Below are 27,918 nucleotides of genomic sequence, written 5' to 3' on the forward strand. Positions count from 1 at the left end.
ATCAAATGCTCCATCAAGACCGCCACCTTCCCTGAAGCCTGGAAGCACACAGAGATCCACCCCCTGCTGAAGAAACCCTCTGGCGGCCCGACAGACCTTAAGAACTACAGACCCCTCTCTCTGCTCCCCTTCCCAGCCAAAGTCATCAAGAAAGCCATCAACGCCCAACTCCCCGGGTTCATAGAAATTAACCACATCCTGGACCTCTCCCATTCAGGCTTCAGAAGCAACCACAACTGCTACAGACGTCATCCGCACCTTCCCCGACTGAGGAGAAACTGCTGCCCTCATCCTCCTGGACTTCTCAACTGCCTTTGACACTGTCTCCCACCACACCCTCTGCACAAGGCTCCATAATGCCAGCATCCGTGACAAAGACTTGGAATGGATGCCCATTCTTCACCTGCTGAACACAGAGAGCCAGACTTCCACCATTCAACTCAGAACCCACAGAGATCAGCTGCAGAGTGACTAATAGCTCCTGCCTGAGCCCCACCCTCTTCAATATCTACATGACCCTGCTTGCAGCCACTGTCAGAAGCCACAGACTCAACATCGTCTCATATGCCAATGACACCCAGCTGATTCTCTCCCTCCCAGATGAACCAACAGCCCCCAAGAGCAACTTCAACAACAGGATGAAGGCAGTTGCCATCTAGAAGAAGAACAGACGCCTCATCCTAGGCTCCATCCCTCTACCTTGTATAACTCCTGGTAGCCCGCAGCACTCAGAACCCCCCCACACACCCAGGGACCATGCTCGACACCTTGGCGTCATCCTGCACTCCTCGCTCTCAATGAAACGCCAAATCAATGATGTTTCATCCTCCTGCTCCCAAAAGCTCCACCTAATTTGTAAGATCTTTAACTGTATCCCCAACAAGTCCAGGAAATCTGTCACCCATTCGCTCGTCAGCAGCAGGCTCAACTACGGCAACCCACTCTACACGGCACCACCCAGAAACTCCTAAAGAAAGTGCAGAACATCAAGAGCGCCTCTGCCCGACTCATCTTGCACATCCCATGTCACAGCCACATCACTGGCCACCTGAGACACCTTCACTGGCTACCTATCAACAAAAGAATTACCTTCAAGCTTCTCACGCACACCTACAAACCCCTCCACAACGCCAAACCTGCATACCTCAACAAACACTCCCACCAGACATCTCTGCTCTGACCAATTGTCCCTGGCCACCATCCCACAGATCCACAAGACCATTGTTGGAAGAAGATCCTCCTCCTACCTCACAGCAAAGACCTGGAACTCCTTGCCTCTGCACCTCAAGCAATCACCATCGCTGCCGCAGTTTATGAAGGACCTCAAGACTGGTCTCTTCAACTAAATCACAGATCCACCCCCCTCCCCCACTCAGCGCCTTGAGACCCTTATGGGTGAGTAGGCGCACTTTATAAATAACTGATTGATTGATTTATTGATGATCTGATGGAATAACAGTGGTCTACTAGCTGGCCATGTTATTATGCCTGATGATCTTACTGGTGTTCTTCTGATGTTTTGGCCCTGGATGTGGACAGTGATATGTTTACACTGAATGGTGTTATTTTCAATATACCTAGAAGGACAAAGTTTAACACTTAGTCTGTTCCTTAACCTAGTTTTTTCAGAAGCCCACAATTATCAATTGCCCAGTATTTGGGTTATGAAAACAGGATGAGGTACTTTAGGCCTACAGGGCCAAAAAAAGTGCCCATTGGGTGGGATGAATTATTGCAGTATTTTGGATAATTATCATTTGTTTAAGGGCAGAATGGTGCTACAGCTTTGGAAGACAGGATTAAAGATCCTAATCCATCTATCAGGTGCGTCACCACAGACACCCCTGACTCTAACCGAATAAGGTAAATAATCCTCAACACTGGCATATCCTCAACACTGGATCACTCAACTTTCCAATACTGAGGTTTGCGTTTAGAAGAACAAACAATATCAAGGATATGCTGATCCACACAAGACACAAGAAACAACAGAGCAAAGGGCAAAGAACACTGTGGGATCTTCCCCCGGTCACAGGGCACCACCCGTGTGGTTCGTGCTCTGTTTACCACCTCACGAAAGTCACCAAAGAACTGAAATTTCAGAATGTGGTGAGTTGGAAAATGGCTACTCACACTAACTGCAACACCTCAAACTGCGTTTATATAATGAGGTGCGAGTGTGAGTTGTTGTACATCAGCATGACCACTAGGCCGGTCAAAATCCGCATTATGGAACACAGGAGAAATGATAGGTGCCAGAAGAACAACACCAAAATGACCACCCATTTCAAAGAGGCACAACATTCACCAGATGAATTTGAATGGGGCGTACTAGAAACATACCCTGGGTTATCCAAAAACTCACTGTTCCGCATGGAACAACGGTGGGTCCTACGACTAGCAATTGACCGGTCAGGACTCAACAAAAATATGCCCTGGAGTCTCCTGACCTGACTTTTACCATGGTCGCACCTCAGCTACTCCTACAGTGAGCCACCCTTGGTATGTTTGTATAACCACTGTTGGTCACACTATACCATGCAACATTCTTCATACACACGGATTCTCCCTTGATCTGCACCTCTAGCTACACAGACAAGTGACTTATGACATATGATACATGGCACATGGCACATGACATATAGCACATATGGCACAGTTGGACCTCTCATTCAATGACTCACCGCCAGGACATGGGCACAGTTAACATACCGCATACAGTGATTGTGAGGTTGTTTTCAGTTCTATGTGATCCATCCCCGACATAACTGCAATCTTACACTAAACTATAGACCTGCCAGAGAGCCCGGTAATGAGACTGATAACTTAGCTCTGTACACCACACTCATGCACGATACACGCATTGTCCATGCAGCCAGGCGGAATGTGGCGGCCCACTGGTGACATCAGCCGTGGGGTAGCAAGCCTGCGGTGCTTCCGGGATTCCCAACATGGAGCCCACTACGATGCCCGTGCTCTTGTCCTTCTTTCACACAAGGAACAGACTAACCAGAACTCTGGTCCTCTACTGCCGGCCGGACGCGGGTACTTAGACGCAGCACTCGGCACCTGGTATCTCTACCCGGACCGGCTTCGTGAGAGTAGGACTGCAGCCACCCGTTCCAATCAGAACCATAAGTAGCGTCTTGGCATGTCTCTGAGCACAAGATTAATTTTTGTGCTCTGGCTCCTTACACGACTGCCACCCTCCCGTCCCTGTGGGATGGTGCACGACGGTTGGGGTGATAACCGGCTGGCCTCTGGACTCCTACTTGGTCATTAACCTGTGGGGCGCCCGTATTTGGTATGCATTGGCACACTCTTGCTCCCTCTTCTGATCCCGTGTATCATAGCTCACTACACGGGTCAGTTGTTGCCTTGTTCGGACTCCGCTGTGTGCGTGGATTGTTGGGTCCCATTGAGTGCGCTGGGCACAGACTTGCCTTCACCTCGGTGAGGGTCGGGTGTATTGCCCGGAGCTCTGAACTGGTTCCCCACATGTCGCATAGATATCTGGACAGGTATTACGATTGGTGTGTCCCTCATTGGAACACTAGCTTAGCTGCTGAGAGACACACTCAGGGCAGCCCTGCTGGGTACCCGTGCCCACTGTATGACTTGTCCAGTCTACAAGAGCCGGTACTGATGCCGTGCAACCTTGACCCTAATGTGGGGAGTCTATTGTGATGAATGCTCTCCTTAGCTGCTTTGTTTTTAATATGTCGTACCATCTTAAGTGACACGGTGTGCACATGCACACTCTACGCTTACCATGAGTCTCTTGCAATTTAGCATGATTGAGCTGCATCTTGAACACTGTGTGATACACTTGCCTCCAGCTCTAATCAGAACACTGTGATATGTTACGTTAATGTTGTTAATTAGTTTTTTCTTGCAGGTTGTGTTTTTATTATCTACAAGGTACCACTTTTTAGGGTGCTGTAATGTTGGTCACGTATGCACTTTACTCCTTTGTTGACCACCACCAAAAAGTGTGGGTAGATCCAAACTGGTCCTGATGAATTGCCATCTAATAAGTTAATGGGCAAGAAACATGTTGACCTTTTTTCGCAAGCGCATAAACTTCACATCCTTAGAGTGAAGATAAGCGCCTTGTTTTACTTTTAATTAGGGCAGGGGCCACGTTCATTAAAAATTGTCTTGAGTGGACCACCTCCCCTATTTTAACCCACTTCCCTACACACCATTTGCACCTACACTGATCTAAGGCCCTCACACTCACCTCACTCACCGACATATGGAAAAAAGATCTCTGACAAGAAGGCCCCATCACGGGGTGCCGATCGGGTATTGCTATTGCAGTGCCAACCCGATAAGGAGCAGACCCGATGATGCAGCAAGACACCTAGCTGGCTGGTTGTGTGAGGGTCATTTTCTGAAAGAAGAGGATTCTTCTCCCCACTTTTGTGACTCCATACCGAGATATGGAGCCCTTATAAAACACACAAAACCCTGCTTCTAATGTTAGGAACCGCATACCATTTTTGTAGAGTTTCAGTAACGTACAGGTATGCTAGACCTGGATAAAAAATAGCCAGTTTCTCCCTCCCCTTGTCTAAACTGGTGCTCTAGCAGCTCAGTCATTATTATTTTTCTTAAGAGTTTATATAGCACAAACTTGTTCCGAAGGTATCAGAGCACTTTACATGAGCACCAGTTGTGTTACAGACAGACACATTCATTTTGTTAGCATAGGGAGATCAAGTGATTTTGCCAGAATCACACAATGCTGAGCGTCCCTGCCGAGACTCGACCCCAGCTCCCCAGCTTTGAGGTTAACCACTCTAGCCATTAGACCACATCCTCTCCCCTTGAGACCATATCCTCTCTTATCATGCGTATGATTGGAGGTAGTTTTTTAAATCAGCTTATAAGCTGAATGAATGACTCCACTTTTAAAGGGTATTTTTAGACATGTTCGTGATGTAGCCCCTTTGGGGACTTCTAAGCCGTGAACAAACAAAATCCCCACCTTTGGGCTTGACATAGAATGTACAATTTGCCAAATTTCACCTATGAAAGGATTCAATTCTGTTAAGGGCAAGGAGGCAAGGGTTACCTCATCCTCAATGTATGCTTTCAAATGGAGGAGGAGAGCAGTTATGCATCTCCTAATAATATATTTGATGTGATGAGAAATGTTATGTTATGTTATGTTATGTTATGTTATGTTATGTTATGCGTTTTTTATCTGGCGCACAGATGCTCCAGCTAAGGAAATATAGATGGCTCATCTTTTTTATTACATTACTATTAAAAGGGGTAAAATTTAACATTTGAAAGTATTGTTTATATTCTTGTTTTTCTAGGTACTGAACAGAAGCAACAATGATGCAGCATTTGAAGCTTAATCTCCTTTCCTCTGCAAAGTAGGATTCGAAAATGTGGTTCAAGATGGAAGTTATGTGGGAACACTGTTTGCGATCGGTCCTTTTGCCCAGTTGAGTTATTTGTCTTTGGCCCTGTGTTTCTGGGATATAAGATCTTGAATTCTGTTTGTTTCTGTGATGCAGATCTTTTGTATGAATGCTACTGTAATAGCATTGCAGGGAAAGAAGAGTATAAGCCTTTCCTGCATGTCTTTAATAGAATTGAAAACGTTGGCAAGGGAAAGCTAGCATAATGTACTTTCATATATATATTTTTTAAAGAAGACTGGAGAATAATATGAACTAGCAACTTCTGGTGTGCTTTCTGTTTCGGTTTATGAGATCTGTCTATTTATCCATACTGATATAATAAAGAGAGAGCCCAAACCTTTGAGGTGGGTAATCTCAGGAACCACAGCACCAATCACAACACCGAATACAGCGTTTGAAAGGGCAGTTGCAGCAGAAGGATATAGGCTATGCAGACGCCCACCATATACATTTAAAAGGTAAAAGAACCGTGCCAGCAAAGAAGTCCCTTGTGGGCGTGTCTGCGTTGTGCTGTGGGCGTTTTGCTGGGGGCGTCACAACGCTGGAGGCGTGTGGTACGTTCTGCCCTTCATGCCATGTCTCATATTGTGTGCTAATCCCACCCTGTTCCCTTTACATACCCCTGCACCCTATAATCATAACCCACCCTTACTCCTTAACCCCTTCGATGCTGGTGACAAAGCCAGCTCGTCATGGGCGTTACCTGCGCTGCGCACATGACGAGCTGGCTTTGTCCCGTAACGCGTGTTTTTTCAAATTTCAGCGCACAGCGGGAAAACCCGCTAGCACGCATGCGGTTAAAATACCCCAATACCCTTAAACACTAACCCATCTTAACCCTATAAATATACTCTGTACCCCAAAACCCAAACCTATCCCTAAACCCTAAAAATACCCCTGTACCTCAAAACCCAAACCTATCCCTGAACCCTAAAAATACCCCTATAACCAAAGACCGAAACCTAGCCCTGAACCCTAAAAATACCACTGTACCCCAAAACCCAAACCTACCCCAGAACCCTAAAATACATTGTACCCCAAAACCCAAACCTAACCCTGAACCCTTAAAATACCCCTGTACCCCAAAACCCAAGCCTACCCCTGAACCCTAAAAATACCCCTGTACCCCAAAACCCAAACCTACCCCTGAACCCTAAAATACCCCAAACCAAGCCCTGAACCCTAAAAATACCCCTGCACCCGGAAACCCAAACCTAGCCCTGAACCCTTAAAATACCCCTGTACCCCAAAACCCAAACCTACCCCTAAACTCTAAAAATACCCCTATACCCCAAAACCTAAACCTAGCCCTGAACCTTAAAAATACCCCTGTACCCCAAAACCCATACCTATCCCTAAACCCTGAAACTACCCCTGTACCCCATAACCCAAAACTATATCTGAACCCTTTAAATACCCAAACACCCCAAAACATATACCTCAGTACCCCAAAACATATACCCCTATACTCATACTTACCTTATCCAAACATAAAAAAACATGTTTTTACCATTCATGCATTTACAACGAATTTCGTTGTAAATGTATGCGTGGTAAAAGCATATAAAATGTAATGCCATGTGTTATAATGGCAATGCGAAGTCATGGTACTTTCGTAATGAAAGTATCCGGAGTGATGGTATGCGGAAAGAAAGTTGCGGAATAATGGGTGTTTACCCTCCCCTGGTAAGTACATTAGTGGCACGGCGGCCCACATCTCCAGCAGCATACTCATATTTTTTCACCACCCATTTGAAAAATGCACAGGTCTCTCTCATTAATGACCAGCACCGACTTACACTTTTAGACACACCTCCCGCCACAAGTTCTAGAATTGCGAACTTTAGAGCTGGGGAGCTATGTTCGAATCTCGGCATCAGCTCAACATCCTGCGATTCCAGACAAATCGCTTTGTCTCCCCATGCCTACCACAAATTAATGTGTTCTTCTGTAATGTAAATTGTGCTCATGCCATGTTGTCGAGTTCGCGCTATATAATATTGCAAGGAAAAATAAAGTAGGGAAACTCGAGTTCACACACTACTGAACGCGCACTCTCAGCAGTGCACTGTGAAGCGGAGCGTTTCACAGGCCTGTCACAGATAAGAAATGCTATCAAAACGAAATCCTACAAAACAATATACTACTGGCCGGCAGCAATTCATACCCGGACAACGTCGCAACGGGCTGCTAGTCACGTATATTGGCAAAAGGACTACAGTAAATTTCAAAATCGGAACAATATCAGTGCCTAAATTGTTTGCATTTGGGTTATTTACGATACTTCATCTATGATTTCCCTCGAATTAAGAATCTACGGGATGCTTAATGGAGGAATTGAACACATTACAGAAATTGAGTCTCATTTACAAATTATTTTAAAATAATTTTGTCTCTAATAATATCTTATACAGATAAAATGTACTTACTCATTTCCAAAGAGAATAAGAGTAATTATGTTGTGTTGCATAATACTGTCTATGTTCCTGTACACTACATTCCATGAATATGTCTGGACAGGGACAGGGAAACTGAAAAGCCTCCACCTGAGATCTTTTCTATAAGTAACTATCTACAAATTTTCTTGCAAAAGTCTTGACTTTGTACCCTAGTAGACCCATTAACAAATAGATGCACCTTTAGTGAACATTTCTGAAATCAATACTTTTGGCCTTACTCTGCTTTGAGACCGGTATACACCTGTTACAACGCAACTTTTACAACTACCTACCATTACAACGCAACTTTTACAATGCATACCATTACAACGCATTGCGCTGGGGGGCGCTCTAGGATAGGGAATAAGTTTAATTTACTATCCAACACCTTCCCTAGTGTCCACGGGGACTGGAGTTGGAACAGTAAATTATACTTACCACTATCCAGCACCTCTAAGCGCTATGCGTTGTAATGGTATGCGTTGTAATGGTCGCGTTGTAATGGTAGGTAGTTGTAATGGTATGCGTTGTAACATGGTACATCCTTGAGACCTTGGGATGCATACCTAATATTGGAGCATCCTTGAGTGCACTCATTCCATTAAGGGTAACATTTTCATGCTGGTTCTTTCCCTATGTAATCTTGAGGCTTGTGAGAATTCCTGTGTGCCTCAGTAGTGATACACCTTCATCTATTAAATAATTATTAATATTTGAGTGTTGTACTGATTAATAATGGTAGGCAGGTGATATCTGGCCTTGTTACACAAGAAAGTTAATTCTAATTAAGAAGCAATTTATGGTCCGTAAGTGTGATTCCCCACTCTAAATCAGTAATTTCTTTAGATGTACCTCTGTGTCAGAACAATAGTTGTGGGGTTTATTCTTCAGGTCCTGATAGCGGCCCATTAGTCTGTTGCAAGGCAGTGAAACATCTTCAACTACATTGTCATTAGAATAGTGGTCATGCATTTAGCATATATGCGCTGGTAAGATTTCCTAAAAGTGTGGTTGCAAAAATGTCCATTGTCTATTGGTCATCTACAACTTTTGTAAATAAACTGTGAAAAATTGGGGTTTTAATTGGGGTGGATGACTACTCACCTCAATGAATACCCGCAACTTTTGTAGGGGTGAACCTTCAAAGTCACTAAATAAACCTGAGCGCAACCCCCTGGGAGTTACGGCACAAAGTAGACAGTATTAACTTAGGGAAATGTGTTAAGTATTTATGCATTATCAAAACAATAATCAAGTCAAATGATCAAACAATAAAAATCTCAAACCAAATTAGAAAAATAAAGTACATACATTAAAAAAGAATGACACCAAATTGGTAAAAATCCAATATGAAAAACTGGAGATATTTTAGTTTTTAGTGAAAGTAGCACCAAAATAACTGAATCTATGGTTACAGCAGACTAGGAGCTAGGCACACTATGAGGTCAATCGCGATGGAGCCTGAGGATGGATACACCAGGTGGAACAGCCCAGTCAAGGTTTATGCCTTCAGACTTAGGGCCTTATTACGAGTGCTGAACCCGTTGCGGCGATCCCTGGGCTGCCAGACCGGCGGTCCACCCGCCGAATTATGATTAAGGCGATGGAACCACAACAGGGCACCTGCAGCCGCATGGGATGATGGATCCCATGGCAGTGGCACAGTGGTGAGAGGTCCTAATATGCTGATGGTGCCACTGTTTGGGAAGATCTGACTTGGCAGTTCGGGCTGGACTGTTCCCATGAGGCACATGGTCAAGAATGATTTGCATATTGCTGGGTCTGAACTGAACAATGATGGATTCAACCTAGATTTGTGACTTGGGTTGAGTGTCTGGAAAGTTTCAGAGCTCCATCCATCTTCTCCTTGTGCTTGATAGTGCTACTGTAGCACTGCCGAGTAGATTAGGAGTTTCCTCCCAGCCACAGTTTTCATGGCAGTGAGTCCGCCATGAACACTGTGGCAGTGAGGAAACAAAGGGTGCCATACAGGGTCATGGGCTGTGTAGGAACTGGGGTCAGCAGTTCCCCGGGGGAGTAGCTTGGCCTGAGCAGGTAGGCACCCGAAGCTTAGGTGTAAAGTGACCATACAGCACACGCATCCACTGAGACAGGTAACGCACACAATGACTGAGACCACACCAGTGAGTTTTGATTTAAAACAATGTGCTTTTATCCGGAATAAAATGCAGGGAATGCAATTACTCAATGCATTACCTCATTATCACCTGTCCTCAGCAGGAACATTTCATTATGTCACTTTAGGCAATTATTCAGCATCTTCCTATTCAAGAATAAATATTTCCTCATGTAAAGCAACCATTTCATTCAAGGAAATCAAACGCGGCATTGCTCAGCATTAAACATTTCATGGATCAGGGATAAACATTTCATTACATAAGAATAACCAACTCTTGAGCAAATAGGGACATTTCATTTAGCAGTGATGGCCCACTCATCAGGCAGGAATTAACAGGTATCAAAACATTTCTTCAGATCCCAATATTTCTTCAGGAATCAAGCATTTCATCAGGTATAAACATTGTCTCCGCCTGTCAGGAGCTATTCTCCGACCAGGGGTTACATTTTATCAATTGCGGCCCTCCCAAGGTGCCTTTTGGGGGCCTCGGCCCAGTCCCAGTACCTATAGGGCCAACTGGGCCCAGCAACAGTCTTCCCCGTGGGAGGGGCGGACACGGGCCCCCCTTACTGCTCCTAGGGGACCCGCTTGTCCACAGAGTCTTCCGCCCTCCTCCCCGGGGGTGATTACCTTGTAATCTTCGGCTCCTCCTGAGCCCTTGCGGAGATCTCTGGCGGGGGTTTGGCACCCGGGGGTGCACGCTCACTACAGCGCCCTCCGGTGATGGCGGCCTCTTGGGGGGGTGGCGCCCCCCTTCGGGGTTGATGGTGGCTAGTGGGGGCTCTTGGGCTCGGCCTGAACCTCCGTGCGGGCTTCTCCTCAGGTCCCGGGCCTCTGAGCTCTTCTCGGGCCCAGGGCCAATCAGCGGCCTCGCCTGATGGGGCTCGGCAGCGTGGACCAACTGGTGCATGGGGGGGCGTAGCTTGTGACGCGCCCCCGTCACGTGACAAGAGTTCCTCGCTTCTAAGGCCTAGCATTACAGTAGGCGGCGTCAGGCCCTCGCAAGGCCCAGCATGGCCTATTTGGGATTCCGGCGGCCCTTTCCTCACACCGGGGGCCACCGCAACGTTACGCTCAGCGGCGGCCTCCTTCACTCAAACACAAAGCTGCGGCGGCACGGACCGTGACAGGCAGCCCCCATGCGGCGCTCGGCAGCGTTTACAGTCCCCTGGCCACGTGATGCAGAACGGCCGCGCTTTTGAGGGGGAACCGCGGCAGGGGTACGCAGATCACCGATGACCAGGGCAGTGGCAGTGAGTTGCACAGAGTTCTTCTCAGGTAGCGCATCACGGGGCACATAGCGCGCTTGAAAACCAATTGGCGCTTGACAGGGTTACAGCGCTTTGGGGACAGTCTCGGCAATAACGCTTTGGAGAAGCCCTAGTCCCCGGAATCACAGCACTCTCAGGGGGGAATGTAGCGCTTGGTAGAGATAGCGCTGGGGGTAGGTTCCTCAATAGCGCTTCGTGGGCCTTGCGCTTCAGAGCACAGTAGGGGAGCGCTGGGCAGGTAGGGCATGTCAGTGTTCCATCGCTAAGGGAGAGCGCTTCCCAAGCAGGAAGACAAGGCAGGACAGGCCACACTGGGCAGCTTGGGGTGGGACACAGTCCAGGCACGGCAAATGACAGGTGCTGGTTACCTGGTTGATCCCCAGTAGTCCTGGTTAGTACAAGTAGGTAGGTTCTTTCGGCACTAGATGGTTCCTGCGCCCTTGGTAGGGAGTTACTTGAAGAGAGGGGGGTTGAGTTGAAGGCTTGACAAGTTTCCTCAGCAGGTCACTTCAGGTGGTCCCTGGGTTCCCCTCCCACCGGGCCAGATCAGTGGACTTGCTATCCGACTCGATATTGGAGAAACCAGGCATTACGCAGTGACTAATAGCCCTGAAGAAGCCCCAGGCCTGCTGGCCGTTTAGGGGTGAAACACGTCTTGGCTGTTCACTTGATGTGTCAATAAATACGCTTTGCACTAACTAATGTGATTTTATTGGAATTATTTCAAAGAAGGAACATTTAAATCTTCAAGCCCCAGCACAACCTTTCTATTCTCTATTTAAACAAGGGGGTGAGGGGTGTCCCCCTGCCGAGGGCTGAAGCGCAAATAGATTGGAAGCTCATTAAACTGGCTAGTAAGGTCTTGTGATATTGTTACCCCTTCAACCTGTGCAACAGATCAGTGGGCTAGTTCAGTGTTCCTCACACAGCTTGGTGGGCAGCACCTAAACCCTGTCACCCTCAGTGGTATAGGTTTCTGACTAGGCCCTACCGCCTAAATCTCCTGCGTAGGATCCCCCAGGTCAACGATGCCCCAACTGACTGGAAAGTTTCCCTCCCTTTTCTTTTATAGTCCCAGGTCAGGTGACCACTCCCTGAGATGGCAGTTGGTGACCACTCCCCTATTCCGGAAGGTTCCAGGAGCTTCCTCACTCTAGCTATGGGCAGGGAAGGTAGGCTGTTGTCGCAACAATGTTTAGGGGTCCCAGCCAGCTCCTGGCTACTAGAGTGCGTCTAAAAAGACCACCCTGCAGTAGCAGGGGTCAGTGGCAGCCATGTTGGGGGAAGAGAGCACCTGCACCTTAGCATTGATTAGCAATGGGAAGGTGCTCGGAGACCTAAGGTCAACAAAAAGAAGGTGGAAAAAATGAGGCAAGGGCGAAAAAAAATAGGGAAAGACCACCCTAGGGCTAACAGGTCTAACAGGTTGCCTGCAAGGGGGCATGTAAAGTGTCCCCATGTGAGCATTCACCCTTTTTCCTGCATGGCACGGACCTTACAGTTCATGCCGTGCAGGAACGGTCTTTTGCGCTCCCATTTCCCTAGGCACCACCATGGGAATGCAAAAGGACCGTGCGGCAAAACACAAGGTAACTCATAATCTGGTCGGCGAGTGACTGTGAGGTTTCACGGTGTGGGAGTGGGTTGGTAGCATGTCAGCCCGCTCCCATACTGCCAAACTCATAATCAGGCCCTTTTTCTGCAAAATGGAAGAGAAAGTCTTCAAATGGGGCAAAGCAACTGGCTGCATCTAGAGATTTTGATAAAAAGTTGTGTAGCTGTGGAACAAGGTCCAGTGGGGCAAGGCAGCAGACTGCATCCAACTAATTCCCCACTAGGTCAGATACCATCCCACCGAGGATCTGCTGAAATGGGTTTGCAGCTATGGAAAGCTCCAGGTGGGGTAAAGTTGTTTCTTCAACTCAGCAAAGTCTCGCCTTACACAGTTTGGCTCTACTGGTTGATCCCTTTACTTTGGAGGCTGGAAGTCAGAATTTTTTACATCCCAAACTCTGCAGGCGAAACTCCTCCTTCTGACTCTCTTCATCTAAGGCTCCTAGACTTGGGTCTTCAGTTTTTAGTGCCCCGTAGTCACACAAGACCTTAGGCCACTGTCTCTTGAAGTCTAATTCTTTATTCTGGGTGCCAGAGGGAGAAGACAAAGTCCTTCAGGGCTCCTCTCAGGTTACACTATTCAGAATTCAGCCCGCTTCTGATCTTCTACTGGTCCCGAAAGTGGTCTGAGGAAGGATCTTTGAGGTGACACATTTATATTGTGCAATAGCCAGTGAGTAGAGGTGACTCCTGGCTCATCCCTAACCAATGTTTAAAATGTTCCCAGGAGTAACCCTATCCACTTGTCTATCACTTGTCTATCAGTTCCTGTTTGCCCTACTGCAAACAATCCCACAGAGTATGTTACTCCTAAATTTGAAAACGGGGGAAGCCTTCCTCTCTTGTACATAGCCTTTGTGTCCACCTAGATCGGTGGCCAAGGAATTGACCAGTCGTCTCCCCTGTGTCCACTCAAAAAATGTTTTGGGGGCAGATGCACTCCCTTTGGCTTTGGCACTAGGCAGACTGGCGTGGGCCTGAGGAACAAAGTATTGCCGTCTTCCAAGTCTTTCTTTACATCTACTTGTAAAAGGACAGGCCTCACCTTGTTCCTTCTTAAGTTCATGAAGTTCCTCGGCCCACAGCTACTGTCTTTCCTGCAAAGGGAAGAAAATTACCCCTGCACACCCAGACTGTTGAGAGCCAAAAGGTCCAGACTATTGTCTGCTGTGGGGGCAGTTTTCGCACACCATAGTCAAGAATCAGTGGCAGCCCACCTCTCCTAGGCTAATGCTAATTAGCCTAACTGGCACTCTTGCAGGAAAACTATACTATCTAAAAGTTACTTTTCCAACATATTTATAAAAAGATCCAACTTTACCAATAAATTAGATTTTTTTTTAAATATAAAAAATAGACTTTGAAAGAATATTCTAGTCATTTCCTGGCAAACATTGCAGATTAAAGTTTATAAAATGTATTTTTACATTTTCTAGGATCAAGGTGCAGTCCTGTCAGTGAAAATAGCTTTTGGAGGCTAGTTACTGGAGGAACATGGCAACTTTAATTTTGCACATACTTCAATTTTAAATCGCAGGTACCCTACAGTGTGGGCGACAATGTGTACTTAGGATTGAATGGTTAATATTTGCTAGCATGATTTCCCACAGGTTAGATGGGTTATTTTTACAGTTTTTACAGCAGGTTTTTATGGTGCTGTAGTCAGGCTACACATGGTAGGCCTGAGTCCATGCATTACATGAACACTCTGTGAATGGTGTGCAAGTAGTCACGGCGTTCCGGTTGTTTCCATCTTGAAGTTGTAAGGTCCCGATTCCCCCATGAACCAGCCAGCCCAACAAGGAAGTGAACAATTGATGAACCGACTGATCTGCAAGGGAAAGGGGAAGTGGAGAGAGAAACAAACAAACACTGGATCTTCGTCTCGTGGGATCCAAAAGGTTTCTCCAGGTGAAGTGCTCTGGACCCTCCTTGATCAAAGTTTCAAGGTTGTGAAGTTTCACTTATAACAATATCCAAACACAATCAGTGTTCTAATGACTTATCAGCAGTAAATGACATTCATTTGTTATTCCTCATTTCTCTTTAACATACCTAAAATCTGAAGATTCATGCAAACAATTCTATAGTTTGACAGGTGAATTGGAAAAGGCTCTACCGCAAGGGTTTTACCACCTTAAATGACACAAAACACTTTTAGTTTCTCTGAAAAACACCCCCAAGTGTTGAACTGATTAATAGGTGTTAGTTTTAAAACAATGAACTACCACACTAGTTTCGTACCTTCAAGCCGTTATGTAGAGTCGTCAATACTGGGGTTCTGTAAAGGCAAATAAAGGAAGAAACAACAACTATCCCCAAAGGATTCTGGAATGTTGACCAATTCTATTTTCGCCAAATGCCCAACTCACATTTGTTGATTAGTTTAAACACCTTCAGTTTTGGAACTTTAGGAAATCCCTAATACAATATTGTGAAATCTAACATTAATGTGCTGTGGTATGTCCAAACAGTTATAATATCACCAGAACGGTGTTTAGTTTCAGCAAAGTCTCAAACAAACATCATAGTCAGAATATCAAGTTCTTTGTGCAAATAGCAAGTCAAAATACTAAGTTCTTTCTCTGTGCAAATATCAAGTCCTCTGCGTAATGTTTTTAAATCTCTTCGGATTTATGGTGCAAATTGTTCGAGAAAGTCTAATAGTCTTACCAGTGTTTGTCGCTTCTTGTATGAGCGTCCGTTTACCTGGTAGCTGACTTGTTTCTTTGTTTTGTCAGGTTCACGGGAAGTAATCCTGATGTCAACCAGAACCTCCGAAGTCAAAATCCCGGAAGAAGACTCCGGCTCCAGCAACGTGAAACGATGTCCAGTGTCTCGAGAAACAGGTAAGGGGTAGCGGGAGAAGCAGGGACGAGCGGGAAGAGGGAGGCAGGTAGACGAGGAAAGTATTGCTCCGAAGGCCGGCTGACCGCTGGAGAAGGCAGGGAAGAGCGGGAGGAGGGAAGCGGGCAGACGGGAAGAGCTCCGCTCCGAATGCGGGACGGACAAAAGGGGGCAAGGAAAATCGCACGATGAGGGGAGCAAGTTTCTGTCAAAGAAGGAATTTACCGGCTGAAAAATGGGTCCGGAACGCTTGTGGTGATGCGTAGAATCCAAATGAAGCGAAGCGCCTTTTATCTCCAAGGCGTGTCTTTTATACTTGCAGCACGGAGCATCTTCAGCACATTTACATGCGCCTCACGTGGAATTCAACCAGACGTTCAGCGGTTTACTCATGTGAGGCAGGTGACAGGATTCAAGAAGGCAACAAACACTGCTAGCTACAGATACACTTAGAAACAAAAGGTAACAAGCATTGCTAACTACAAAACATTTGTTTTTGAACAATCTCATAATTAAAACACCACTGATGTCTAACAATATTCTGAGGAGGGTTCATGCTCAGGAGAGTGCGGCAAATGAACCCTTAACAGTTCCTCCCCCCAAAGTCTGTCTCACAAGGCGTCGTTTTTCCAGGTGAAGAGCATGGAAATTACCTCACTAATCTTGGAGCGTGCACATTATTCTCTGGCTCCCAAGATCTTTCAGATGGATCATATCCTTTCCAATCGAGTAAGTAGTAAAGACGATCACCAATACGTTTTGAATCTAGAATCTTTTTAACTTCGTACTCTAGGTGATCGCCAACCACAATTGGTGGAGGAGCATTGTCTGATCGTATGGCCGGGTCATGGGGTTTTAGGAGGGAGACATGAAACACTGGATGGATAGAATACTACTTGAGTAGAACCAATTTAACTGAGACTGGATTCACAATGTTTTCAATAGGGAATGGTCCTAAGTATCTTGGTTTCAATTTTTTGGGGCCTTCAATTTGAATATTTTTCATTGACAACCAGACTAAATCTCCCTCCTCATATGGCGGGGTTGGTAGTCTATGTCTGCCTGCTGAGTCTTTCATTCTTAATTTATTCTTAGCTAAGTTCTTTTTCACTAGTTCCTGGAACTTTTGTAATTTAGACAGCCTTTCAGTAACTGCTAGCATAAATTCTCCTTTTTCTGGAAATGGTACTGGAATGGAACGTGGATGCTGAGCTGCTCGAAAATAAAAGGGTGAACAACCTAGGGCTGCATGTGTGGTAATATTATAAGAAAACTCTGCCCATGGTAGTACCTTGTCCCAATTAGTGGATATGGTAGAAATCAGGCATTGTAAACCTTGTTCAAGATACTGATTCTAACAAAAATTAGCTCACATTGATAGCTTCTCCCTATTTTTCAATACCTTGGTTGTTTTTTCTGTTGGATACATAATTCTATTGGCCTTTCCGACTCACTGCTAATTTTTGTTGGTGTCATTATTATTTAGGGGGTTTAGCAGTCAGGGTCGTCAAAAATTCCCCTGGGACCTCCTTCAGTGTTCTAATGTATGTGTGCAGCTGGGAACTCGCTCACATTGATAGCTTCTTCCTATTTTTCAATACCTTGGTTGTTTTTTCTGTTGGATACATAATTCTATTGGCCTTTCCGACTCACTGCTAATTTTTGTTGGTGTCATTATTATTTAGGGGGTTTCGCAGTCAGGGTCGTCACAAATTCCCCTGGGACCTCCTTCAGTGTTCTAAAACAAGATTCTGATTTACCTTTTCTGTTTGCCCATCTGTCTGAGGGTGAAAAGCAGATGATAAGGCTAGTTCTATCCCTAATTGTTTACTGAGTTGGTTCCAGAATTTCGAAATAAATAGAGGGCCTCTGTCTGAAACGATTTTACTTGGGAGGCCATGAAGTTTAACAACCTTTACCAAAATATATCACTGAACTCAGTTGCCGATGGTAATTTAGACAACGGGATGAAATGCCCCATTTTTGATAGTAAATCTACTACTACCAAAATCGTAGTGAAACCATTCGATTTTGGTAAGTCTGTAATAAAATCTAGACTTATTGTATGCCAGGGACTAGGAGGAATATCCATTGGTTCTAAAAGACCCATTGGTGCAGTGTGTAAGTCCTTTTGTTGTGCACAGACAGGACAACCATTAACATATTGTTGTACGTCGGTTATTATGTTTTCCCACCAAAAATGTCTTTGACATAGTTCTAGAGTTTTTTTGATCCCTGGATGGGCTGCTGTGGCCAGATCATGATTCCAACTCAAAACTTGTAAACACATTTTTTTTTCAGGAACAAATATTTTATCCTTATGGAGGAAAAAAACCCCATGGATTGAATTGTGTTTCTGAGATAGCCATTGTCGATGATCCAGAGTTTCAACTTTCCTTTGAATTTGACTTAGAAAGACATCTGGCTGGGTTACCGCTACTATTCTTTCTGCAGGAATAATGCTTTGTGTTTAGTCAACCTGATCATTATGCTTTTCGCATACTAAACGTGAAAGTGTATCTGACAGAAGCTGTTTAGAACCTGGGCGATATGTGATTAAGAAATAAAATTCACTAAAAAACTGCAACCAGCCCATCTGTCTAGGTGTAAAGGCTTTTACGGCAGAATAGAACTGTAAATTCTTCTTATCGGAGAAGATGGTGATGGTTGGCTTAGCTCCCAGGAGATGATGTCTCCATTCCTGGAAAACTGCTCTTATAGCCAACAGTTTACGTTCAGCAATGGTGTAGTTTTGTTCTGCAGTTAAAAGCTTATGTGAGCAAAAGGCTATCGGATGTAGGCGTCCAGTACTAGAATCCTTTTGCATTAGCACGCCTCCCAAGGCTGTTTGTGAGGCGTCCGCCTCAACAAAAAACGGCCTATCTGGGTCAGGGTGAATTAGGATGGGTGCCAAGGTGAAAGCCTTTTTTAGACTTAAAAAGGCTGTTCAGCCTCCAAAGTCCATTGGAATTTTTTACCTTTCTTCAGCAACTGTGTAATTGGTCTTACTATTTCGGAAAATTTTGAGATAAACCGCCTATAGAAGTTAGCAAATCCCAAAACCCTTTGTGTGTCCTTTACTGATTTTACAGCTGGCGAATTCAAAATAGCTTCCACTTTTCTTGGGTCCATATTAATTCCCTTGGGAGACAACCAATAGCCTAAGAATTCTACCTTAGGGGTTTTGAAGACACATTTCTCTAATTTTACAAACAAGGAGTAGTCTCTTAATTTTTGTAGAACTGATCGGACATGATTTACATGCTCTTCAGGGTTCTTAGAATAAATCAAAATATCGTCTATGTACACAATTACACAGACGTCCAGAAGATCATGCAATACTTCATTTATGAAGTATTGAAACACAGCTGGGGCGTTACATAATCCAAAAGACGTAACCGTATATTTGAACAAACCAAATTTGGTGCGAAAAGTTGTTTCCACTCATCACCTTTCTTAACACGGATAAGGTGATAAGTGCCTCGCAAATCCAATTTGGTGTAGATACTGGAGCCTTTTACCTGATTAAGCAGTACTGGAATCAATGGTAGAGGATACCTATTCTTTATTGTTGCCTTATTGACAGCACAATAATCGATGCACGCTCTCAAATCGCCTGACTTTTTTGCTACGAAGAAGAGCGGCGACAAGACTGGTGATGTTGATTGTCGGATTAATCCAATTTCCAATAGCTCATCTAAGTATGATCTCAAATACTGATTTTCTGGCTCGGTTAGAGCCTAAATCCTACTACAGAGAAGCACTGCTCCAGGGACTAAATCGATTCTCCAGTCAGACTCTGTGGGGTATTAATTTGGTAGCCTTAACTGGGTCAAACACATCTGAAAAATCTCCATAGTCACTAGGTATGTTTACAATTTCTTGATTCAAAGCGGCACAAAAAAGAGGCATGACCGGGTCCTTAGTTTCTTGATAACAATGAAGTTTACAATGAGAAGAGTCCAAGGTTGCAGTACGTTTTACCCAATGGATTTTGGGGTTATGGAATTCAAGCCAAGGGTTTCCAAGAATCACCCCAAAAGTGGGTGTATCAATGAGGTCAAATATGGTATTTTCCATATGGCCGTTATCGGCGACTTGAGTCAAAGGTGTGGTGTTAAACCTTATTAGACCAGAAGACAAGGCTGACCTGTCCACTTCCCGTATTGGCTCAGGTTATCTCTTTGGCACTTGAGTTAACTGTAGCTTTCTCGCTAATCCTATATCAAAAAAGTTGCCTGTAGCACCAGAATCGATTAAGACGGGTATGCTGTGTCTATGTTGAGTGGACAAAATTAAAATCACTCTCACCGTGAAATGTCTGGGAATATGATTCGTCACATTAGTAGCATATTGAGAGATCTTTTGAACAATGCATCCCGAAAAAATGACCTCATCTTTCTCTGAGGAAACTAGTTTTCCGACTCCTGAGATATATCTCCCACTACAGCTAACGTCTTTTTTTAGCGGGTTTTGCAGGACGCTCCCTATCAAAATGACCAGACTTCCCACAATAAAGACATAGGTTCCCTTTATGTCTTCGTTCTTTTTCCTCGAGTGATAAAGGACCTTTCACTCCTCCTATCTGCATAGGTTCTACAACAGAACTCTTATTCTCAATTTCCTTTCTTTCTGTTTTAAAATGTAAATTTCTAATATCCCCTCTAGGCCTTTCGCTTTTCCTTTCTCGCAGCCTATGATCCAACTTGACCACTAAATCTTGGAATTCAGCAAAATCCTCTGGCAAATTGACGATATGAGCCAAAGAGTCCTTCAAGTCATCCTTAAGTCCTCTGTAAAGAAGTGATACTCTCTTCTCCTCCTCTGGCCAATGAGTTTTGGGCCAATAGTCTGTTAAAGTTGGTGACATAGGATATCAGGTCTTTTGATTCTTGACGCAGGTTTAGGAGTTCATTATCGGAAGCTTGTATGAATGTGTGTTTAGCAAAGAGATTGGACATGGCAATTTTAAAGTTATGTAAATTATGTAGAATAGGATCATCACTATCAACTAAAGGCATGGCCCAATTAGCTGCCACCTCTCCAAGGAAGGAGATTATGAAGGCCACTTTAGAGGTTTCTGTCGAAAAAATCTGAGGCTTGCACATAAAGTGCAACTGACACTGGCTCATGAATGCTGTGTATCTATTACAATCCCATGTAAACCTCTATGGTTTGGCTAACAGGATAGGACTAGGCGTAACTACAGTGACTTTTACGGGTTGATCAGTAGGCTGGCCTGAAATATTTTGAGCTTGAAAAGCTGTTACCAAATTTAGAAGGAGTTAAAATGGTCTTTCCTTCTGCTGTGGATTCTCTTCAAGTGGTAATCCCAGTCCTAGTTTTATCTAATTCCTGACGAAGGGATTGATTTTCTAAATGTAACTCCTTCATTTCTTGATTGAGTTTGTGCACAAGTTGAGTCAACTAAGTGATATACATTGTGATGACTTAGATGATTACAACATCAAGAGGAAACAAGGGAGTGTGGCTTCGCTTTCTGTTGCGCAAGCAGTCACTGCGCTCTGGTTGTTTGCTTCTTGAACTTGTAAGGTCCCAATTCCCCCATGAACCGGTCAGCCCAACAAGGAAGTGAACACTTGATGAACCGACTGATCCGCAAGGGGAAGTGGAGAGAGAAACAAACAAATACTGGATCTTCGTCTCGAGGGATCCAAAAGCTTTCTCTAGGTGAAGTGCTCTGGACCTTCCTTGATCAAACTTTCAACGATGTGAAGTTTCACCTATCATAACAACAATATCCAGACACAATCAGTATTCTTATGACTTATCAGTAATAAATGACATTCATTTGTTATTCCTCATTTCTCATTAACATACCTAAAATCTGAAGCTCCATGCAAACACTTCTATGGTTTTACAGGTGAATTGGAAAAGGCTCTACCGCAAGGGTTTTCCAACCTTAAATGACACAAAACACTTTTAGTTTCTCTGTAAAACACCCTCAAGTGTTGAACTTAATAATAAGTGTTAGTTTTAAAACAATTAACTTCCACACTAACTTCGTACCTTCAAGCCGTTATGTAGAGTCATCAATACTGGGGTTCTGTAAAGACAAATAAAGGAAGAAACAACAACTATCCTCAAAGGATTCTGGAATGTTGGCAAATTCTATTTTCGCCATATGCCCAACTCACATTTGTTGATTAGTTTACACACCTTCAGTTTTGGAACTTTAGGAAATCCCTAATACAATATTGTGAAATCTAACATTATTGTGCTGTAGTATGTCCAAACAGTTATAATATCACCAGAACGGTGTTTAGTTTTAGCAAAGTCTCAAACAAACATTATAGTCAGAATATAAAGTTCTTTGTGCAAATAGAAAGTTAAAATATAAAGTTCGTTCTCTGTGCAAATATCAAGTCCTCTGCGTAATGTTTTTAAATCTCTTCGGATTTATGGTGCAAATTGTTTGAGAAAGTCTTAAAAGTCTCACCAGTGTTTGTTGCTTCTTGTATGAGCGTCCGATTACCTGGTAGCTGACTTGTTTCTTTGTTTTGTCAGATTCACGGGAAGTAATCCTGGTGTCAACCGGAACCTGCGAAGTCGAAATCCAGGAAGAAGACTCCGGCTCCAGCAACGTGGAACGATGTCCAGTGTCCCGAGAAACAGGTAAAGGGTAGCGGGAGAAGCAGGGAAGAGCGGGAGGAGGGAGGCGGGGAGACGAGGAAAGTATTGCTCCGAAGGCAGGCTGACTGCGGGAGAAGGCAGGGAAGAGCGGGAGGAGGGAGGAGGGCAGATGGGAAGAGCTCCGCTCCGAATGCAGGCCGAATAAACGGGGGGAAAGGAAAATTGCAGGATGAGGGGAGCAAGATTCTGTCAAACAAGGAATTTTCCGGCTGAAAAATGGGTCCAGAACATTTGTGGTGATGCCTCGAATCCAAATGAAGCAAAGAGCCCTTTCTCTCCAAGGCGCGTCTTTAACACCATGGCTGCTGTGCATTTTCCCCTCCTGTGCTGACATTTTATGAATCCTCATTGTTCATGACGAGCTCAGCTCGTCATCAGCACAGCTCAACTGTGCCTCATGACGAGCTGAGCTCGTCATGAGCATCGAAAGGGTTAATACTTGCAGCACGGAGCGTCATCGGCACATTTACATGCACCTCACGTGGAATTCAACCAGCGGTTCAGCGGTTTACTCACGTGAGGCAGGTGACAGGATTCAAGAAGGCAAAAAACACTGCTAGCTACAAATACACTTAGAAACAAAAGGTAACAAGCATTGCTAACCACAAAAGATTTGTTTTTGAACAATCTCATAATTAAAACACCACTAATGTCTAACAATATTCTAAGGAGGGTTATGCTCAGTAGAGTGCGGCGAATTAACCCTTAACAGTAAATGGCACATTAGGTACTGCAGAATACAGGTGGCTTTTAACTTCCTGGCATTGGGTACAATTTCTACACCATGTACTAGGGATGTATAGGCAAGTTAAATATGTCAATCAAGTGTAAGCCAACTTAGCCATGTTTAAAGGTTGCACAAGAACTTTTCTCATTTTTTGCAGGGATAAGCTCAATAGTGTTAAGCTCAATAGAGTTATAAGGCCAGCAAAAAAGAATGGGCAAACATTGGGGGTACATTGGAATAAATCACACCAACTAGAGTAATGTCCTACAATGACATTACTTTTTTTTGTTTACAATAACAGTGAAATTCTTTACTACAATTCAATTTATCTGTGTATTTTTAAGCAATTGTATAAGCCGGTGCACCTCCTTTAGTATGTATTATTCATCTTTAAAACTTAATTAAAATCAATTGTTATACTGCTCTAACAATCACATCCTGAAGACAGTGTGCTATATGCAGCCTTGAGGCACATAAAACAATTTGATTGCTCAATTACAAAAAACTTACAGGGTAAGATACATTACAGAATATACCAATCTATCAGGGTCAGGCCCACACAACAGTTGTGATATCATATAAAGTATCCTCAAAATGTATGATGACATACCTTCACACAAATAATGAAACAAAATTCATATCATTGATGCAAATCACCCAAAAGCAACAATTAGCTTCCTAGGCTCTGAGTGAATTAGCACTCAAACATCAGTATTAAATATAACTAAAATATAATTCTGAAATATAACCATTTTGTCTGAAATGCAAGCTTACCAGTTTCTGTAAATACAGATATTTCAATGTGAAATACAAAAGCTGCATTTGGGATTTTTTTTTTTTTTAAAAAGACCACCAAAATAGTGTTTTCGTCCTGGAAAGTCAGATTTTCATTTTAGTGAATACCTTTTAGTCAGTACTTATGGTAACTACTGTGACACAAGGTCAGACTGTGCCTGACATGCCCCTTTTTCACCATTTTCAAATACCAGAGAAGTCAATCTAAAGAAGGGATTTTTAACGCCATAGCTAACGAGATAGCCAGAATGATGTCAATAATTGCCAGAGTAACCATTGAAGATTTTTAACCAGGTGAAGAGTTCCTTTACTTCACCGAGGCCCAGGAGGAATTCAAGGTGGGACTGGGGCTGTTTCTCCAATATACAATGCTGCCCAGAACTGCCAGGGAAGTGTGAGTAGAGCTCCCCAATACCCCAAGTACCACAGCTGCGCTAGGGGCAATATTTGAAATGGGACAGGGTAATGTCAAACATCTATAAGGGACTGAAAAAAAGACAGAAGGATAATACAAATGCGAACAAGAAAGGTATGGAGGTTGATAGATTGGTGCAACTCCCAGATGACGTCTGAGAGAGGTGGGTATGTGCACATGTTCAGGAGATTTCTAGTAATGCAAGATTCAAACGAATTCACATTAATTTTCTGTGCTGCACATGTATGACCCTTCTATAGCTGAGGAGAATATATCCAGAGAGATCCTCTAAATGTCTGAGGTGTGAAGAGAAGGAACCTACCTTAATACATTTAACATGGACTTGTAGGCCTTAACTAAGTACCAGCACACGGTAGTAACTAGACTGGGATCCACAAGAAATATACACATAGAGATATCACTCAAGTGCTGTGTGCTGAGCATGATTACACAACCTAAGCACACATTTGCTGCCCTGTAGTTGGTATTGGCAAAACAACATATTGCAATGCACTGGCCCAGATGCCCCGCAATTAAAATTTTTCCATACAAAATGGGAGCCTGCAACAGGAAACTTTCTTCAAATGTGAGTGGGGGGCTGATGTCTTGTAAGGCAGAGCCTCACACACCACCCTTGGGGCTTCATTTATGAAAAGTGAATCATCGCTGCGTGAAAACAGCGATGCGTCACTTTTCACTGCGCACTCCTTACGACATTCCTGATGCGTCATATTTAATGTATGACGCATCATGTCGCAAGGAGTTACAGATACGTCAGTATTTCTGACGTATCTGTAAGCGCAAAAGTGACGCATTGCTGGAGTGTGTCACAAAAGTGACGCAACTCCAGCAATGCGTCCTTTCACATGGGGCTTTCCCCATGTGAAAGGGCTTGCGTCAGTCTTACGCCTGCTGTGAGGCGGGCGCAAGATTTTGACGCAACAGCGTCCTAAAAGTGACGAAGTGAAATCTCATAGATTACACTGCGTCACTATTACGAGGCTTTTTGCGGTGGAACGCCCCATCTACATACATTATACCTGACGCAGGTAAAATGTGGCGCAGGGATTTAAAAAGTGACGATCTACCTAGATGCGTCACTTTTTAAATATGGCGCAACAAGGTGCATTTTTTACACCACTGGTGCGTCACAAAAAGTGACGCACCGGCGGCGCAAAACTGACGCAAGGCCTTCATAAATAAGGCCCTTGGTGTCATGCTTTAACAAAGGCCCACCACACTCGCCAGAGAAAAATCTAGTGACTAGTGGGCTCACTGTTATGTCAGGGAGTGCATGTTTGGTGTGGTGAGGTATGGGATCCGGTTTGCGAGTTAAAAATCTTAGGCACCTTCTTAAGGTTTTTTCCTTTGCTTTTAGGGGGATCAATGGTGGTGCCAATGAGTGATCATTAACCCTTCATCTACTTGGTCAGCATGTTTCGGCATCTAGTAGGACCCTGATACACAGTACACAATTGTGTAGGTCAGCTAGGAAATGATCACCTATTCTTCGAATTTTTGGGTTATTCCTAATCTACGTTTAGTAGTGCCCCAATGTATAAACTCACGAAAGTTCTCACCTTGCCACCAAACCTACAGCTGCGCGAGAGCTCTCCATGTGCCCTCAACAATGGCCTGGGGAACTTTAGCAGAAGAAGAAATGCTGATCACGGAGGTTAGAGCAGATGAACAGGTCTGTGAAGGTATGGCCACATGGGCCTATACGAGGAAGACATTAGCTCCATTAGATGTTAATGAGACCCAAATTAGTTATGGGTAAGCTATAAACGTAAGTAGTTCACACAGCATGTAAAGTAGGAAAAACTACAAGATAAACACGTAATGCCAGTTAGCCCGGACAACATCAAGGTGAGAACAGAAAAGCGACAAAAAACACGTTCACGTACAAGTTACAACAGGAATATGTCAGCTAAAATTAAAAGGTTATTTTCGTGACGTATGACTCTCTTTAATGATGTCTAGTACCAAGACGAGAAACAAGAGCAGATTTTCTCTCCACGTTTTTGTTATTGTGTTTTGTTTAACTGTCACAGAACAGTACTTTGTTCACATGAAGATAACACGAAAAATAAAGAGCAAAAAAAGACTTTCCACAATAAGTTGATGGTAACAAGATCCCTGGCAACGTGCCCCATATCCGGTAATTGGTTTTGTTGTGGTCTTGTTCGCGATAGCAGAGTGTATGGGTGGCCCTGATGTGCAAACCCCAATACTCTGGCTCACCCATTAGAGAGGTATACATATTCCCAGGATTTTTCCAGAAAGGAAAAGTGTCAGCAGGCATTAACCGGTTACAAGAATGGCTCAGTCTCTGGCGTGCAGCCTGAACAAACTTCCTGACCCATTCAAGCTGTGAATTCGTGGGATGCTTTAATATCTTGCACACAACTAGCTACCTTTTATCTTTCACAGGCCTCTACCCCATCAGAGTGTGCATCCTGAACACAACCTCCTCTCCATCCTCTCCTACTGTCGCAGGCCTGTCGGACTCAAATTACGTTTACCCAAGCTAAACACACACCTGCCCTACTGTCACGCGCCTCAACCTGTCCAGCTGACTTAGGACTCCGTCCTCCTACGTGCAGCCAATACATACCTCCGACCTAGGTATTCGTTCTCTTGCATGCAGCGTACACAAATCTTACCTCTTAGGCCCTCGCCTACAGGGTGCTGGATACTCACACGCCACCTGCCCTTCAGGCTTTAGCCCCTGCTATGCTGCCTGTACACACCCCTTGGGGGATTAATTACAAGCCCCTTGCGCTGCAGGTGTGTCACTTTTAATATGGGAAAAAAGTGACCTACCTGCGGTGCAAGGGGCTTGTAAATAAGCCCCCAAGGTACCCGTGCATGAAGGGAAAGAGGATGCAGGCAGCCAATGGGAAGGAGTGATGCGGGAATGTGAGAGTGGGGGTTTTGCACGAGCCTGCACAGGTGGAACCCTGCTGGAAACTGGAGAAAGACGCCTCTGATGCCTAATGCAGGGGAGAATGTGACGCAGGGAGTCGGGATGGAGGCAGTGATGCTGATGCTTACTAGAGAAACCACCGCACGTGCCTGGAAGGATGTAATGCTGCCGACAACTGAAGGGATTGAGACATTGATGTGGTTGCCGTTGTTCTTTTGAAGTAGGTAGTTCAGCAGCATATTGTCATCTTGAGCATGGATGAGTAAGCGGGGGTTACCTGGGCTCGCGCGGCTCTTCTCAGCACGCTCCGGAGGGCCAGCATGGCGCGTGCGTTCCTCGATGTCGCTATCAGCAGGCAGCGCAGCTAGTTGAACTCTGTCACAGCAGCAGCGCAGTTATGAGAGAGGAGATGCGCCTTGGGCTGAGGGACTCGAAACCTCACCCTGTTGGCGCAGCACTCCCGAGTGTTTCGGTGGCTCTTGCCCAATTGCCTCAGGCATACATACTTTCCTGTTCTGTCTGGGTTAGTGAACAGACTACCTGACAGTACTTCTATGAAAACGTAATTTTTACTTTTTGTTTGTAAGAGATTAACGTTGAACGCAGGCTTTTATTTAGCCAGATTATTTGTACATTATGGGCTAGAT

The 27,918-nt window shown here is 44.5% G+C and overlaps 1 protein-coding gene across 1 annotated transcript in view; it reads right to left on the reverse strand.

Moving 5' to 3' along the window:
- Positions 1-27,654, reverse strand: part of LOC147727602 (protein NipSnap homolog 3A-like) — a 412,033-nt gene extending 384,379 nt beyond the window's left edge. The window contains exon 1 of the mRNA XM_086961632.1: positions 27,549-27,654. Within this exon, the coding sequence (XP_086817758.1) occupies positions 27,549-27,593 (45 nt within the window). The 5' untranslated portion in view covers positions 27,594-27,654. The remainder of the gene's footprint in view (positions 1-27,548) is intronic.
- Between the last annotated feature and the right edge of the window lie 264 nt (positions 27,655-27,918).

This window comes from Lissotriton vulgaris, chromosome 3_1 (genome assembly GCF_964263255.1).
Source record: "Lissotriton vulgaris chromosome 3_1, aLisVul1.2, whole genome shotgun sequence".
NCBI classification, from domain to species: Eukaryota; Metazoa; Chordata; class Amphibia; order Caudata; family Salamandridae; genus Lissotriton; species Lissotriton vulgaris.